Source organism: Physeter macrocephalus, chromosome 11, assembly GCF_002837175.3.
Source record: "Physeter macrocephalus isolate SW-GA chromosome 11, ASM283717v5, whole genome shotgun sequence".
In the NCBI taxonomy this organism is placed as follows: Eukaryota; Metazoa; Chordata; class Mammalia; order Artiodactyla; family Physeteridae; genus Physeter; species Physeter macrocephalus.
The window spans coordinates 54,359,464-54,375,294 of NC_041224.1; the positions used below are offsets into that span (position 1 = coordinate 54,359,464).

Sequence of the window (15,831 nt, forward strand, 5' to 3'; positions counted from 1 at the left end):
TGTAAAAGACATGGGGCTTGAGAACTGCAGGAAGGATGGGGTGAGTCTTATCTGAAGCTAAAACGATGGTAGGATCTCAAGAAGCAAAGAGACTGGACATAAGGTGGGAGATAGGATGGGGAAGAAGAGAAGGGGAAGGGGCAGGGCCCATACAAGGAATAGAGGTAAAAAGAGGCTAAGTTCAAGACACATGTGGAGGAGAACCCTCAGGAGTGTCTGGTCAAAGGCAACCCAGACAACGGGCTACACTGAGATGCCACCACGAGAATGTAGGATCCAGGAAGGCAGGGATCCGACTTCTCTCGTCCGCTGCTTGATCCCCAGAGCCTAGCACAGTGCCCAGCACAGAGAAGGTGCTCAGTAAATATTTGTTGACTGAAACAATGCCACCCTCGTGCCTGTACACAGCGATGACAGCTCCAAGCAAAGGGGATCCCGGAATTTACATGCTAAGCCAAACTAGGCAGATGCATGTCTAAACGGAACAGGATATTAATGAGCATGTGCTAAAAGTGGCATAAAGATACCGACTGATTACAAATAATAAGCATTTACCTTCTTCTCCCTACCCCAACTCTTCCTTGAAACTATAATGAGTAACACCTGGAGTCCGACATCAGTTGGTGTGGATACCCTCCCTCCCTCCCTCCTCTCCTCCCACCTCCAGGCCACAGCCCACAGAAAGGCTGCTTCTACCTCATGCCCAAAACAGTGGTTTTCAACTTCGAGGAGCAGCCCATAAATAGATCATGAAACCAATTTGGTGGCTCATGACTCGTATTTTGTCTTTAAATAATAGAGCAAAAATAACAGTGCATTGCAGGTAATGGATACTTTATGTGAAAAGTTTACTGTGTGTGTGTACACTGGCTTACAATATATTATATTCTTCTCATAATAAACCCTTGAAAGACACTGCACTAGAGGGAAAAGAAATTCCAATATTAGGACACTTGTTTTCATATCCAAGCTGAATGACCCTTGTTTTCCTGGCTAAATATGACTGTCAAAGTTACTGCAGTAAACTTGGCCCATCCTGAAACATCAAGAAATTCTGTGTAACATACTAAGTTCAGATCAGTTCCTTCAAAGTGGCCTCAGTTTCACAACACACAAACAATCTCTTCTGAAAAAAAAATAAGATTTATTTTTTCCAGTTATAAAAATAATACATGCATAACGCAGGAAACTCAGAAAATACAGAAAGGCACAGAGAAAGAGAAACTCAAAGATAATCCCACCACCCAGAGTTGACCACTTTATCATTTCATCATTTAGGTACACGTGGGCCCATGTTAATATATACATACATATACACACACACACACACACGCGCACACACACACTATAGTTTTTATAAAAATGATCCCATTCCCTGCACACTACTATGAAAGCCCTGACTTTTCACTAAGTGGTAGATCCCAAGCATCTTCCACTACAACATGATTTTTACCGGCTACATACTCTTCCATTCCCAGACTTGCTCAGGAGAATCCCTATAAAAGACACAGCCTTAAACCCTCTGCCTTGATGAAAGAGGACAGCTGCTGAAAGATAACCCTCCCCCACTGCACAGCTAGAGCTGGCTGCCTCTAGCTCCAGCAAACATAAGGGCTCCAAGTACTGGATGCCCCACTCTACGTCCTGTATTTTACTTTCTACCAAGTCAGAGCGGGAGACACAGGCACAATTTTCACTATTCTTTTGAATGGCTTTACTGGCAGAGCCGCAAGCTCACCGGCTAATTTTTAATGAGTAATAAAAATGCCCAGGGAGATTAAAATATAATAATACTGATAATGTTCTACTGTTGATGCACAGCCAAAACAAAGTTACTTTCATACGTATCTACCACCTAAGGCTGGGTTAACCTGCGTACGTAACGTAATAGCCTCGGGGCGGGGTGGGGGGTGTCGCCTGGTGGACAAGAACTCGCTGGAACTTCTGAGCATCCTGACACAGCACACAAGTGGAAGGAACGTTGTGAGGGAGGGAGAAGACCTGTGTTCCGGTCACAGCCTTGCTACCTACTAGGAATGGGACCTCAGGCACATTCTGATCTCTGTGGGTACCAGTTTAAATGGGGGGTGGGGTGTAGGCTAGATGGTTCTTAAGGCCTCTTCTGGCTCTAACATGCTTTAGCCTAATAAAACATGACCCATGGCAGCCTCATGAGTGAGCCCTACATATCTAATGTACACCCCTAAGCTCAAGATTAGAAAGCGAGCTTTTGAATTTTCTAGAGCCCTTTCAGGGGTACATTCAGTTCTCCTACTGATTCTTTCGGGGGGCCTCGAGAAAGTTTAGCAGCTCACCACTCTTCATGCACTTTCTGTAGAAACGTGCTCATCCAAAGTGGGTCACAGTGCCAGAAACGGTAAAATACAACTCCAGCAATTTCATCCTTCTCATCATCAGTCAACTAACACAATCACTAGAAGAAGCATCATCTTTGATTATCAAAGTATTTCATTTGCCTTTGCTTTTCCCCCTGCTTCATTACCTGCACAATTGAGAGTTATGGGTAGTTCACCCTCCCAGGTGCTCTGTACTTCCAGGTATAATATCCCTATCACAGGAACGTTCCTGGGAGTACATGCTGTATTGTTACCATGGCCTTTTTACCATCCACTGGCTTTACAAGTGTACAGTGAAAATGAAAAGCAATGCAGATTACTGAAGAGAATTGCGAAATGTACCCGTTTCTTCTGCCATTTGTCTGTTGAAAATCCATTAACTTCTAAGCAATCACTCCTCCCCATGACTGGCGTCGATCATACGGGATGATATAGGCCTCTTTGCTTCCGGAAGGGCAGAATCATATCGGGTTGTCTTTTCTCCGTCTTTGTCCATTTCTTCGGGTTTCTTTAAAACTAATTGGAAGAGTCAATAAACATGCCCGCCAATTCCCTTAACACACTAGGCAGCAGATCGGCCTGCCCTTCAGACCTGTTCTTGTTCTGTTTCTCCAAATATTCTCTTACCTGCCTTTGTCAACTGGCATTCTCAACAAGTTCGTCATAACTTCTCAAAGTGCCAACTTTTCCTCTGTTCATCGTCCTTGTTAAAGATAATTTAAAATTATAAAGGCACATTCCCAGCCATTTCAGAGTCACTGCTAATTTCATCCTCTTTTGCATGGGAATCTCCTTCCCTCTAGAGATTCCCTTCCTTCACTCACAGCCCCTGCTCCCCAGCCCCCCACAGGAAGCATCCTTAATCTCTGTATGCCCCCTTCCCCTATTTCACCACTCTTATCTTTCCCCCCCAATACTTCACCCAGTGAAACACACTTTAGCATGTGGCTCTCCTTCCTTCACTCCACTTCGGAGAGAAATGTCTGTGTCTGGAGATTGTAAAGTCACCTTCAGGAAACAGGCATACAGTCGGCTGTCAATTAATCAGGATAAGACTTAAAAAATTACGTGTGAAGCTCTGCTTCTCAGTACATATGCCTTTATGCTTTGGGGATCAAGAGGATTTCTCCCACACAACCTAAAATTCATAGTGATGCCTTTTGTTTGGCTATAACGAATTCTCTACCTAGCAGCACAGCTGTTAATAGTCTGGATTATTTAAAACAGTGATTACCATACCTCATTATAAATTCAAGTGTTGGTCCCCCCTGTTTCCCCCCACATTCCGTTTCACCTCTCTTCTTTGCAACCTGCCTGTTTATCCTTGGTAGCATTCTTCGCTTATAAAGTAAGTCAAATGACTATACGCTGTAATTTTTAGTCCCACAGTGAGAGTCTGACATATAGATTTTAAGCCAGTTGATTCTCCCCTTAGGCACAGACCCGAACGTCACCATTCTTGTCACGTATACAAGTCCATCAAGTTTCAGTGTCATTTATACACCATTTTATTGCTTTTTACTTCTTTCACACACACCTACCACTTACGTACAGCAACTTCACAACATTCATATTTCATAAACTTCATCAGTATTCAGCCAAATCCTCCCCCGAAGTAAGCTAGGTATTTTTAACAGTGCACTGCCTCCTTCACAGGCGTGAGAATCCTGTACCAAGTGGTACCCTTCCTGGTGCCCAGGAAGAATTTCATCTATTATGGTCTGTTCACAGATGTAGGAACTTCCTAATTGTTTCAAAAAACTTTACGATAATTCATGATCAAAGCTCAAACGCCCAACCACGTTGTTAGAGATCACTGGAGGCTGGGTGACTATAAATCCTCTACACCTTGATTATTCCTCTCCGTTTCCAGCCTCTGATTGAGCTCCAGGGAAAGCAGCAAGGGTGTAGAAACTACCTGGGACAGCCTGGAGGCCTCCAGCACCTTCCAGAGTGTGGGAAAACCTGTCCTCTCCACTGTGGTGGGTCCTGCAGACAGGGCCATGAAGGGCACATTCTGTGGACAAGACAATCACTGAAAAACCACAGAGCCGTGCCATTGTCAGCGTGCCACAGCACGTAATGTGATAAGACAGTTTGTAATGATGATGTGTCAGTGGAGGCCATAAACATCTGTCAGGAAAAAAAAGATTGTTCTTCCACCAACACAAGGGAATTGTTACCTGTAATTCCTTTTCACATTAGCATGTAAAAGCCAGAGCGGAAATGGAGCCTGCCTAACCCACGGGCTATGGTACGTTTATTCCTCATCAGGCCCTACTCCACTCCTCTAAGGATTTCTTTAGACAATCTCCTTCATGTCTTTACTCCAAAAGTAAAATAATGATAATAATAATAATACGGCTGTCACAAAAGAACACCAAAACTCCCAAGCTGAATTTCTAACACTAGGATATCAAAGATATCATAACGTAACTCAGTTGAGTTATTTGTAGTGAGGGAGATGGACCTAGAGTCTGTCATACAGAGTGCAGTAAGTCAGAAAGAGAAAAACACATAACCGTATGCTAACACATATATATGGAGTCTAAAAAAAAACGGTTCTGAAGAACCTAGGGGCAGGACAGGAATAAAGACGCAGACGTAGAGAACAGACTTGAGGACATGGGGAGGGGGAAGGGTAAGCTGGGACGAAGGGAGAGAGTGGCATGTACGTATATACACTACCAAATGTAAAATAGATAGCTAGTGGGAAGCAGCCACATAGCACAGGGAGATCAGCTCGGTGCTTTGTGACCACCTAGAGGGGTGGGACAGGAAGGGTGGGAGGAAGATGCAAGAGGGAGGGGATATGGGGACATATGTATGTGTATAGCTGATTCACTTTGTTATACAGCAGAAACTAACACACCATTGTAAAGCAATTATACTCCAATAAAGATGTTTAAAAAAAAAAGATATCATAAGATAACACAGACTACCATTAAATCAGGTGGGACGGTCTTGAGAAAGTCAGCCTCTGATTGTAGTACCTGGGATGCTTTCCACACTGGTCCAGTGAACAAGGGCCTAAGCTTGGAGAGAGAGTCTCCTCCGGAGAAATCTAACTGTTCTTTATTGACATCCTTGAAAGTCTTCCTTCTAACCCTAGAATTTCCTAACTTTCAGGATTGATGAAACCCCTTCAACTCATCTAAAGGAGAGGCAAAAATAGCTGACATTTCTATCTACCACTACACAGGGGAGAAGTTACATAATGCTACGGGAATACGCCACGTAACTTACCTGTAAATACAACAGCCTTCCTAAATTCTTAAGGATGATTTTACATCCTCTATGCCGCTAGAGAAAGAATTAAGGTCTAGACTCAGGTTGAAATTTTCCTCTAAAGTAAAAATATCAACTAATCAGAATCAACTAACTGATGTGAATTTCTATTCTGCAACTTGCAACTCAGAGAACAAAGGAGGCAAGTAACAAAACATACTGATATTGAAGATTTACCCAAAAAAAGAAAACAATTTCCAAGCAGGGATCAGGACAGATTAGCCCAATATCTGATACTGTCTCCATTTACAGTTGTATAATGTACAATCAGAATTCATCCTCAGAACAGTGACCTTGTGGTACCCTACGATCCTCGAACCTCCAAGAAAGATTGAATTCCATCCTCAATGTTCTTTCCAGGGCAGGAAAGGGGACCAGCACACTTCAAAAACACATTCAGTAAGGAAAAGACAAAAAATATTTCTGCTCAATCTCCCGTTAGCCAGAAAAACTAATTCATCAGTGACACTTTGGTACTCTTATAGAAAACTCAGGGTTCAGTGTATATTAATCAACGCTCCAACACTGTCTACCTGTAGAGTTTTGGGGAGGTGTTAATTCACAATATTCAATTGTATTTTTCTTAATGTACAGCTTAATAAGATGGATGAACATTTTAACAGCTCATTTCAAACCAACACTTTCCCTTCTGAATGAGATACCAAAAAAAAAAAAAAAAAAAAACACCCTTGTAAAGAAACATTTTGTTTTAAATGATGGAAGAGAGAACACCTCTGAGAGGCAGAGAGAGAAATAGAGAGGAGGCTGTTCTTAAATTCTCAGCAAGGAAGACAGTCTTCATTTTCAGAAAGGTATTGCACATTCCAGGTTGGTGTTCACTCTGGCACCTCAAGGCCTTTCAAAGCAGACTCTTCTTGCTCTGGAAGAACCTATTACTAGTCTGGGATGAATGGGTCAGGAATCTCCTTGAGGAGGGGAAAGATGATGTCTACCTCAGAGTCCCAGCACACTGGTTCGTGAAAGACAAAGAGGGCAAGCAGCAGGATACGTCATTTGAGGAGAGTGGCATTCTCTGTAAAAAATTTTGTGCGTGGGGCAATCACATTACAACTCTTTCCCCAGACACCTGAAAGGTAGTTAAGTATTTTGCTTCCACAGACACAGAAATACATAGATAAGCATAGAAGCACCATTCATCAATGAGAGCAGGAAGATGGGTCGGGGGGACACCCTCAGAAAAAGTGGCACGTGCTGTTAGGGACCACACCACACCAACGGAATTCGAAGTGACACCCAACTCAGTCTGTTCTTCCAACATCACACCACAACTTCCTAAAGGCAAGAATGGGAGAATCTGGAGAAAAACGTGAATCTTAGAACTGACAAGAGTATGGCCCATGGAGAAGAACCCCTGGGCTTGTCTCACTCACATTCCAAAGGTTAGCTTTGGGCAGGGATCAGTTTGCTTTCAAAAGTGACTCAGCTGTCACCAAAGACCCCAGAACATTTGCATCCGGAGGCAACAGCTATTGCGATTAACATTCCTACACCTTCCTACATCCCACTTAGGAGTCTGATGTGGAACCAGCAGTTGGCGCTTGTACCCCGCCCCCCCACCTCTGCTACCTGGAAGACACAAGCTTAAGGTCTCCTGGTGAGGGGTCTGGTCCACGCAGGCTCCATATTTCAGTTTCAGAAACAGAAACGTTTTCTAAAGCCAAGGGCTCCTCTTAACACCGGTAGGTTTTGGAAAATTCCAGCAGGTGACTAACATAAAAAAAGAGTCTGTTGTAAATGTTTTTAGCCACTCAGGATTTGACTTCTGGATTAATATAATTCAATTCTTTTTAAGAAAGAAGGAGGAAGCAACAGAAAAGGTTATCATGATCATCATCAAATGCATTTTCTAAAATTATTCTATTACATTTTTAAAGGGTATAATTATAAATGTTTTTATGAGCAATTTACTGGAAAATGAAAGTCCCTTAGTTTAAAAAATAAGCATTCCATCCCTCTGGCAAAGAATTTTATCCCAGCCAGTAGCTCCTCCAAACTATGGGGCATCATTTGTTCACTGGGGAGAGCCAGGTTCACATAAGAAAAGCTGATTCAAGAATCAATCTCTAGAAAGTGCTCAAAATTGCCAGGCAAGAAAGCAGACCAGAAAGTGAATCAGCCAAGACTGAGGAGGGGAATGGTGGCAAAGCACTTTGAAAGGCAAAGACGTCTGTGGGTCTAGAAGTCCTCAGGGCTCCATATAAACTACAGGCCTTCTTAACTGATTTTAAGTCAATCTAAACTGAGCTTCCAGGGGGTTGGATCTCAACCCAATTGAGCTTTTCAGTGTTAATCCCATCTTTTGGCTTCGATTTTTCCCTTGGGTCAGCCTGCCCTAAAAGCCTTCCACCTTCAGCACTGGTGTTCCAGACCAACTGCGTGGCACACAGCTCCATGAGGTTAACTTTAGGGAGGTAGAATATGTAAGCTCTGGCATGCATATGATAACGAGATTCTGAAAGAGGGTTTTTGGGGGTTTTTTTTTTTTGAATTTTTAAATTTTATTTTATTTATTTATTTTCTATACAGCAGGTTCTTATTAGTTATCTATTTTGTACATATTAGTGTATACATGTCAATCCCAATCTCCCAGTTCCTCCCACCACCCCCTCCTTACCCCCCTTTGGTGTCCATACGTTTGTTCTCTACATCTGTGTCTCTATTTCCGCCTTGTAAACCGGTTCATCTGTACCATTTTTCTAGATTCCACATATAGGCGTTAATATATGATATTTGTTTTTCTCTTTCTGACTTACTTGAAAGAGGGTCTTTAACAACAGTTATGTTACAATGCTCATGGCTCCCTGAAGTCTCTGAAAGCCTTGTTAAATTAAAGATTTGCTGTAGTTTTTCCGCTTCATTCTTACTTCCCATGTTGCCTCTTGCCTTTCTTTCTTCCCTTTCACTGGGCTGAAAAGATGGAACTGAACGACACCAGCCATCATTAATAGCACCCAGAAAACGGAACAGTTCCACTAAAACTGCTAACATTCCCTGCCCAGTTTTCAGAAGAAGGGGAAGGGGAGGCCATCTTTCAGATTATAAAGTCAAACGTCTGATTTTGGAAGCTCAGGCACTCATGGTGCATGGCCCATTCACCGGTAGATTCCCAGGAGTTCAGAATCCAGCAACAGCTTCAAGTCTACCTAGGTAATGTCTCATGAGGTCACCTCAATGTCACGAGAATCCTGACCACAATCTCTGTGGACTGCAAACACTGGCTGCCTGGAAGCTAACCCAGCTACCTCTCTGGAAAGCATCTTCCGAATCAGAAAGCATCGCACTTCACCCAATGCCAAGGACTCCACTCAACCCTCCTTGAGGTTGAAAATGCTAATTTTAAGGTGATGATGTTTGCTTTTCCTTTTGAGTTGTGTGCCTTTATGTTTTAAGTATTAAAAAGGCATAATCACCTAGTGTGTAGGTTAATTTCTTCCCGATATTGTAATTTATGCAACATTAATACTGGATGCCAGCTCCAATTTTCTTGCTGCTTACACTCTGGGAGCCGACTTGCATATTCTGCCAACTCCATTACGTCATCTGAAAACCCAAACATTTCCCATTTTCAAATCACTCTCATCTACCAAGCATACTTACACATTCTTTTTCTCCCTAGCTCTCACTCTCAAAGATTGGTACCTCTGAGGAGCAGACAGTACATCTGAGGTTAAAGTCTGCAAATGCACATAATTTCTGGAAGCTCTTACTACTGCTGTGTTAGCTAAAGGATGCCTCCATCTCTGACCTTCCTTTTTCCATTCAGACTGTTATATAACCTAGTGCCTGCGTGCAGGATGTGAGTTGAGTGTTTGGGCCTTACCTCCTCTCCCTCCCCCCATTAAATCTCTGGAGAGATGGACAAGAGGTTGGTTCAAAGAAGAAAGAGTGGGGGGTGGCCCTCTAGGGGGCAAGGAGATGTGGGTCAGCAGGTCAGCTGTGCAAGATGCATCCTACCCCTACTCTGTCCCTCTCCCCTTGTTGTTGAGCCTAGGGGGCTTGTGGTACTGAAAGCCCCATCGTTATATAATTTGCAAGAACAGCCAGTTACGGATTTGCTAGTCGGTTCTGCAGCCTGCCACCCCGATCTCTTGCAAGAACACCTTCTGGCAAGAATGACACCTGAAGATGCTAATAACACACGGGAGGGGGATGCCTAAGACGGAGGGGGGTGGCCGCACAAACCAGAAATTACTGTGGCTTCCTACATACTATGTCCCCCACCCTTCCAAAAAAAAAAAAAAAGCCTCAGAAACACATGAAGGGGATTTTCTCCAGTGTTTCTGATTAACCCTGTTACATAACCCGCTTGCATTCCAAATCCACCGTCTCAGGTCTAAATATACTCTGTGCAGCCAAAAGCTCGCCACACACAAACTCCCCGAGCTAGCTGCAGGTCCCGGCCCCCAGCCCCGATCCCCTCCCTGTACTCCCGACCCTCGCTGCCCCCTCCCTCCCGCTCAAACCGCAGTTCAATGTGTTCACTCTTTCGAAATCGCCTTTAATTAAATGTTTTTCGCGTGTGTCATCCTGATGGCTTTTACTGTACTCGAATTCCGTGAATGGGAAAGCGCCTGGACAGGGGGTGTGGCTAAGGTGTGTGTGTAGGGGGGGGAATACTGTAAAACAGCTAGCACATGATCAGCCATATTCCTACCTCCAACTCTAACATCAAGAACAAGGGAGCGGCTCCCGGGGGCCCCCACTCGCCTCTCCCGCCCTCCCCAATCGCCGCCAGAAGCCTAGTGGCAAGAGGAGGGGGCCCGCTGGGCCAGTGCCCAAGCCAGGGCTGGAGATCCTCTCTGCCCCCCAGCCCTGGGCGGCTCGCGCAAGCCTGCTTCCTCTAGAGTGACAGGGATGATGTATACATTATTAACAACAGTAAGTAAAGCCGTAGCTTCCTCCTGTTCTTTGCAAACTCCAGGCGCATTCAAATAAATAATCCCCCATCCCCAAGAAAAACCCCACATCAGGTGCCGATATCTTTAAGAAAGAAGGAAGAGGGTGAGCTTTCCCCAACGCTCCACTTTAACTAGAAAAAAACCGAGGAGGAGGCAATGGAGCCCCCCCCCCAAACAAACACGCACACATTCTACAAAATGAAGTGTGTAAATATCGCCCGGGGAGGGGGGAACATCGATCGCACTATCCAACCAGCATTCAACTCGCACTGACCATTCCCAGGTTCTTGCAGAGCTTGGAGAGGGAAGGATTTCCCAGGTCGGAAATAAGTTTGGGTGCCTTGGCGATCTTTCTTTTTCTGCTTGTTTGCTTTTGCAGACGCTCACTCCGAATGCGCGTGGAGCGCCCCACAGGACCGCCGCCCCGAGCGAGCTGACGCGCACACGCCCCCCGCCAGGATGGGCGTCCGGCTGCGAACCCCGGGTCTGCAAACTTGCGCATCTCCCCTCGCCGCGCCCGCCAGACAACTTGGTGAGCACCTCGCGCGCCCGCACCCTGCTTCCTCCAGCCCAATCTCCAAATCCCAAACCCACCGCCGTGCTCCAGAGAAGGTGCCCACGTCGCCCCCCAAGTCCAGGAGCGCCCCCTCTCCACCCCCGGGGCTACCCTGGCCACTCACTCCTAATGCCCCCCTCAGCTCTGCGGGGGGCCGAAAACCCACCCCGTCTCGGGCTGCCGGGGCCGAGACTGTCAAGAGGAGAAAAGGTAAGGGGGAAGAGGGTGGTCATAAACAGAATTTTTTTTTCCTTGCTTTCCTTTTTAAAGGACACTGCCGCTTTAAAAGTTTCTTTCCCGGGCCCCCACTCTCCGGTTCTCCGTATTTTGGGGAGCGTATTTAATTTCGGCAACGCGGCTTTCCTCCTCTCTTTGCAGAAAAATCAAAGCCAGGGGGTGAACCCGCCGGCTGTCAACCCTACTGCCGCCTCCCCCGCCCCCCTCTCCTCCCGCAACCCGAGAACGGGCTGCAAAAGTTTGCAACATTTCTGGGGGGCGGAGGGGGGAGGGGAAGGGGGTGCTCCGAGCTCGGGGCGCCGGCGCAGGCTCGCGCGCGGCCCCCGACCCCGCGCCCCGGGCGCCCGCTCCCGGCCGCCCCCAGCTCCGCGCCGGGGCTCCCGCCGCCCCCTCCTCAGCCCCTCTCGCAGCCTCCTACCTCTGCTGGTGCTGGAATAGCTCTGTCTGCGCACCGGGGCGGGCGGCTCGCTCTTGCGGGCGGATTCCTGGTTCAGCGGGGTCTCCCTGGAGCCGGCGGCCGCGTCCGCGCCGCTGCTGCCCGGCTCGCTGGCGGCGGGGTCGGGGGCTGCCGGAGCTGACTCCATGTTTTTTCCCAATGTAGAGATCGCTGGAGATGGCGAGCTCCGAGACTCCCTCTATCTTCTGTTTTCGGAGCAACTCTATGGTACCAAAAAAAAAAAAAAAAAAAAAAAAAAAAAAAAAAAAAAAAAAAAAAGGAGAAGGAGATCGGGGAGAGCAAGAAGGAGAGAGCAGGCGGCGGCGGGCGGGCGAGCGAGAGCGCAAGGGAGCGCGCGAAGTGTGTCTGGGTGGACGTGTGTGTGCGCCGGAGAGGGGATGGGAGGCGGGTCTGGCCACAGGCAGCGCTAGCGAGAGCTTCTCCAGCAGGTCCCCACACCCACATTCCCCACCCTCCAGACCCCAGACCGAGAGCCACGGACTGGCTGCCAATTTTGGGAGGTGGGGAAAAGGGTGGAGGAGGAGGGGAGAGCCTCACGTGCCCCCCTAGCCCAGGGACAGAAATTAAGATTGGCGACAATGATTCTGTACCTACTTCTGAGACTCTCTCGGGAGCAGAACTTGTCCCCATCCGCAGCCAGCCTGGGAAGAAACAAATCCGGTTATCCACGTTGGGGAATCGCAGGTAGCTCCCTGCCAGCCCAGACCAGGACTGAGGAGAAACTAAAAAGGAATTAGACCTGGGCTGACACCCCAAGGAAGGCAGAGGATGGGAGGACGACGGAGGACGTGGCACTTCTTACTTTGCGATGGGACGTCCAGTGGGTTTCCAGTATTGGTTTGATATATGTGTCTAAAACACAATTTGTGAATCTAGAAGTGCCATGGATAGCCAATTTTTGGTATGGTTGAAAGAGGTCGCTTTCAGCTCCTTTGTTGTTTCCTCCGAGAAGGATCCAGAAACCACTTGGCAGGGCAATTTCTACTAAAGAAAACTTTGGCTTGTTTGGTCGAGGACTATCTAAACTGGATGAAATATGCCACACTGCATCTAGTTAATGCATGGCAGCTAACTGTCAATTCCCACTGGTACTATTGCTATAAAATGTACAGTCTCATCCATAAAAGATATACTGGAGAGGCGTTAATAACATCTGGATGATAAAATTCAGGTAATTAACAGCTTTTAATAAGTCACAGCTTTTAATAAGTCACATCATTGTAGGCATCATTCTGCACTCCCCCCTTCCACTGAAACACGCCCATCACATAGTAGGTGCTTAATGACACCCAAGGGTAGTGAAGAATTGCATCAGTGTTACTTTGATCCGGAACTCCACTATGAAGGAAAAATACAAATTGGATGAGTGGAAAATATTCGGGTGGTAGTAGTCTGATTTCCCTGCCTCAATACTCAATCCACCATTTCCTCTTGCCTGCCGAGACACTGATGAAATCAGTACATTTTTAACACGCACGCCCACCTTCCTTTCAGAAGACTTGCAAATTTTGACAACAAAAAATATTGTTATATACCAGAAGGTGGCATAAATATGAGTATTTAGGGGGTGGGGAGGGAATTGGGGAACATTTTGCTTTTGCTAACTTCCTGGTTTGGAAAAATGCTTTTGAAAAATAAGAGGAAAAAAACCTAGTTCGATAATAGCTTAAGAGGAACCTCCATATGCCAAACTTCACACATGGTTTGTGTTACTGTTACTGATCTTGGTCTGATTTCAAATACACAATGCTATTTGCCATGGTCTGTGTGTTAATCAGCAAAACCTGTGGTCCACTCTTCGGAGTGATGCAAATGAGATGTGAACAGTTCTGATACCTTAATCCAGTCTCTGCAAGGATCCCTGGCTTTTGCCTGTCTGTTGGCGCCTACAAACAATGCCATGATTGTCTCCTCCCTCCCAAATCAGATGTGTCGGTTTCCCCATACATCAAAGCACAGATTTCCAGAGCAGCCTTCACGCCATTTACAATGGGTCAGCCTGTTAATAACGTTCTTGATGCAATTGACCTAGCTTGTCACACTTGACTTTTCTAAGTAAACAAATATATCAAGGTGCACGGTTTAATAAACAAGTTCCTCTGGGACAGTATGTCAAAATACATCCACTGCTCCATATTTATTTTAGAATATTTGGGAGAAAAGAAACTTTTCATATTAAATTTCACCAATGATTCTATTTGGGATGCAAGCAGCTTAAAAAGTATCTCTGGCTTATTTTAGGTACCAATAGCAACTTATTAATATTTTGGGTGAAATCTATTCCCCTGGGCCTTTATGGGTTCTTTTGCTGTTTTCCTTCGACTAAACTGGTATTTGTTTACCCAGGAGAGACCACCCTAAATATGGCCCCAGTGACCTTAGTTAAGATAGACTCCAGATTCCCCTCAGAGTACCAAAAAGCCATTTCTCTTGCCTTCCTAAAACAATTACTGCTTCTGCAATTTAAAACAATTGGGAACTCCAGTGCTTTCCCTAAGGGAAAAATAAAAGTGAGTTAGATACATTCCTTGACTGTCAATCATTGTTACTAAAGTGTAAATTACCTCGATTGGGGAAGCGTTTGAAACCTGAGAAGCACAGTGGTTAAGTTTATATTTCTTTCCTTCCCTCATGTCCCTTCCCTGATTACTAATTATAAGGCTTTCCAATTTTCCAAATATTTGGAAAGATGGAAGCCTTCCTTAGACTCTGTTCATTGTGAAAGAGGCAATAGTGTTTGCTTAAAAATGGTTATTTTACTTTGCAGTACTGAGTTCTGAGACAGACAATGGCTTAGAAAAACCTATGCTTTGTAGAAGACAGAAGCCTAAAAACCATTTTCTGTAGACTCCTCTTGCCCTCCCCAAACTCACCAGAACTCCCCTACCTCCTCTTCAATCACAGGTTCCCCTCTTGATGGTGACTCCAGTTTTTTCTTATTCCAAGGTCATTACTGGGAAGCTCAGAGTTGGCTTTGACTCCCCTCTCTCACTCCTGCACCTCGCTCTCCACAGCCAGCCAGACTCGCCAGTTGCTTTCAATTCTACCTCTGTGACATCTGCCCCTCCTTTCTGCAGCTAACACTCCAATTCCAGACATTATTGCTCTTCCAAACCATAACCTTCCAAATAACTGGCCTTTGGTCTTATAACCATGCTAATCCATCCCAGAAAGCATTGCCAAGTTCATTATCCTGAACTACAGTTCTCATTTCCCACCATGTCACTCCCCTGCTTACAAGACTTTAATGGCTCCCTATCGCCTATCCAATTAAGTACTAACTAGTCAACAACGTATTCAAGGCTCTACCTCACTTATCCCTGCACTCCTGCACCAGGGATGGCAAATTGATCTCATCTCATGAAGGAACTCCTGAGGCTGTTTGGAAAGGTGTGGGCTGTGATTGATGAATGCTGTCTCCCATGGGTGGAGGATTGGGAGCGAGACACTGGTGCCAGGAGTTTGCTAAACGGCCTGACATCCTTACATAATTCCTGCAATCCATGTGTAATCCTCAGACCAGGCCACGTGCTGCTCTCTACTCCTCTTCCTGCTTGTGGTGCAGGATACAGGCACAGTTGCCTCTGCCTCTTCTGAAATGCCTTTTCTGCCTTCTCTGTTAATTGAATCCCTACCTTTCTTTAGAGGTCCATTCTAAAAGGCAACTCCTCTGTACAACCACCCCGGTTTACCCCAAACCAAATATCTGAACTGTCTTAGTACTGTGCACCCCTCTTAAGGCATCTGGTCTGCCTTGTGCTGTGGTTGGTTGAACATTTGCCTTACCCTTCCTAGTGGAAGATCCATTCCTAGAAAACAGGGGCTTTGCCCTTGCACACAGTAGGAACTTATTAGAGTTAGTGGATTTGAGGAATGGAATTGATGATCTAATCATAAGGTAGCATGTCCACACAGTGATTCCATTTCACAACAAGAATGAAAACCAAAGTGTTTCAACTTTCAATCACTTGAAATAAGCTTTTCCTTCCTGGATAAAAGATTAGTTGGCATGTATGG

General features: G+C 45.6%; 1 protein-coding gene across 5 annotated transcripts in view; it reads right to left on the minus strand.

Moving 5' to 3' along the window:
- Positions 1 to 12,042, minus strand: part of RORA (RAR related orphan receptor A) — a 741,859-nt gene extending 729,817 nt beyond the window's left edge. The window contains exons 1-2 of one of the 5 annotated variants that reach the window (XM_055088015.1): positions 11,776 to 11,863; positions 2,700 to 2,873 (exon numbers count right to left, since the gene is read on the minus strand). In XM_055088015.1, the coding sequence (XP_054943990.1) occupies positions 2,700 to 2,715 (16 nt within the window). In that variant the 5' untranslated portion in view covers positions 2,716 to 2,873; positions 11,776 to 11,863. Of the gene's footprint in view, positions 1 to 2,699; positions 2,874 to 2,984; positions 3,037 to 11,775 lie in introns of those variants that run through there. The other 4 variants (XM_055088016.1, XM_055088014.1, XM_055088011.1 and 1 more) reach the window with 4 other exon arrangements.
- Between the last annotated feature and the right edge of the window lie 3,789 nt (positions 12,043 to 15,831).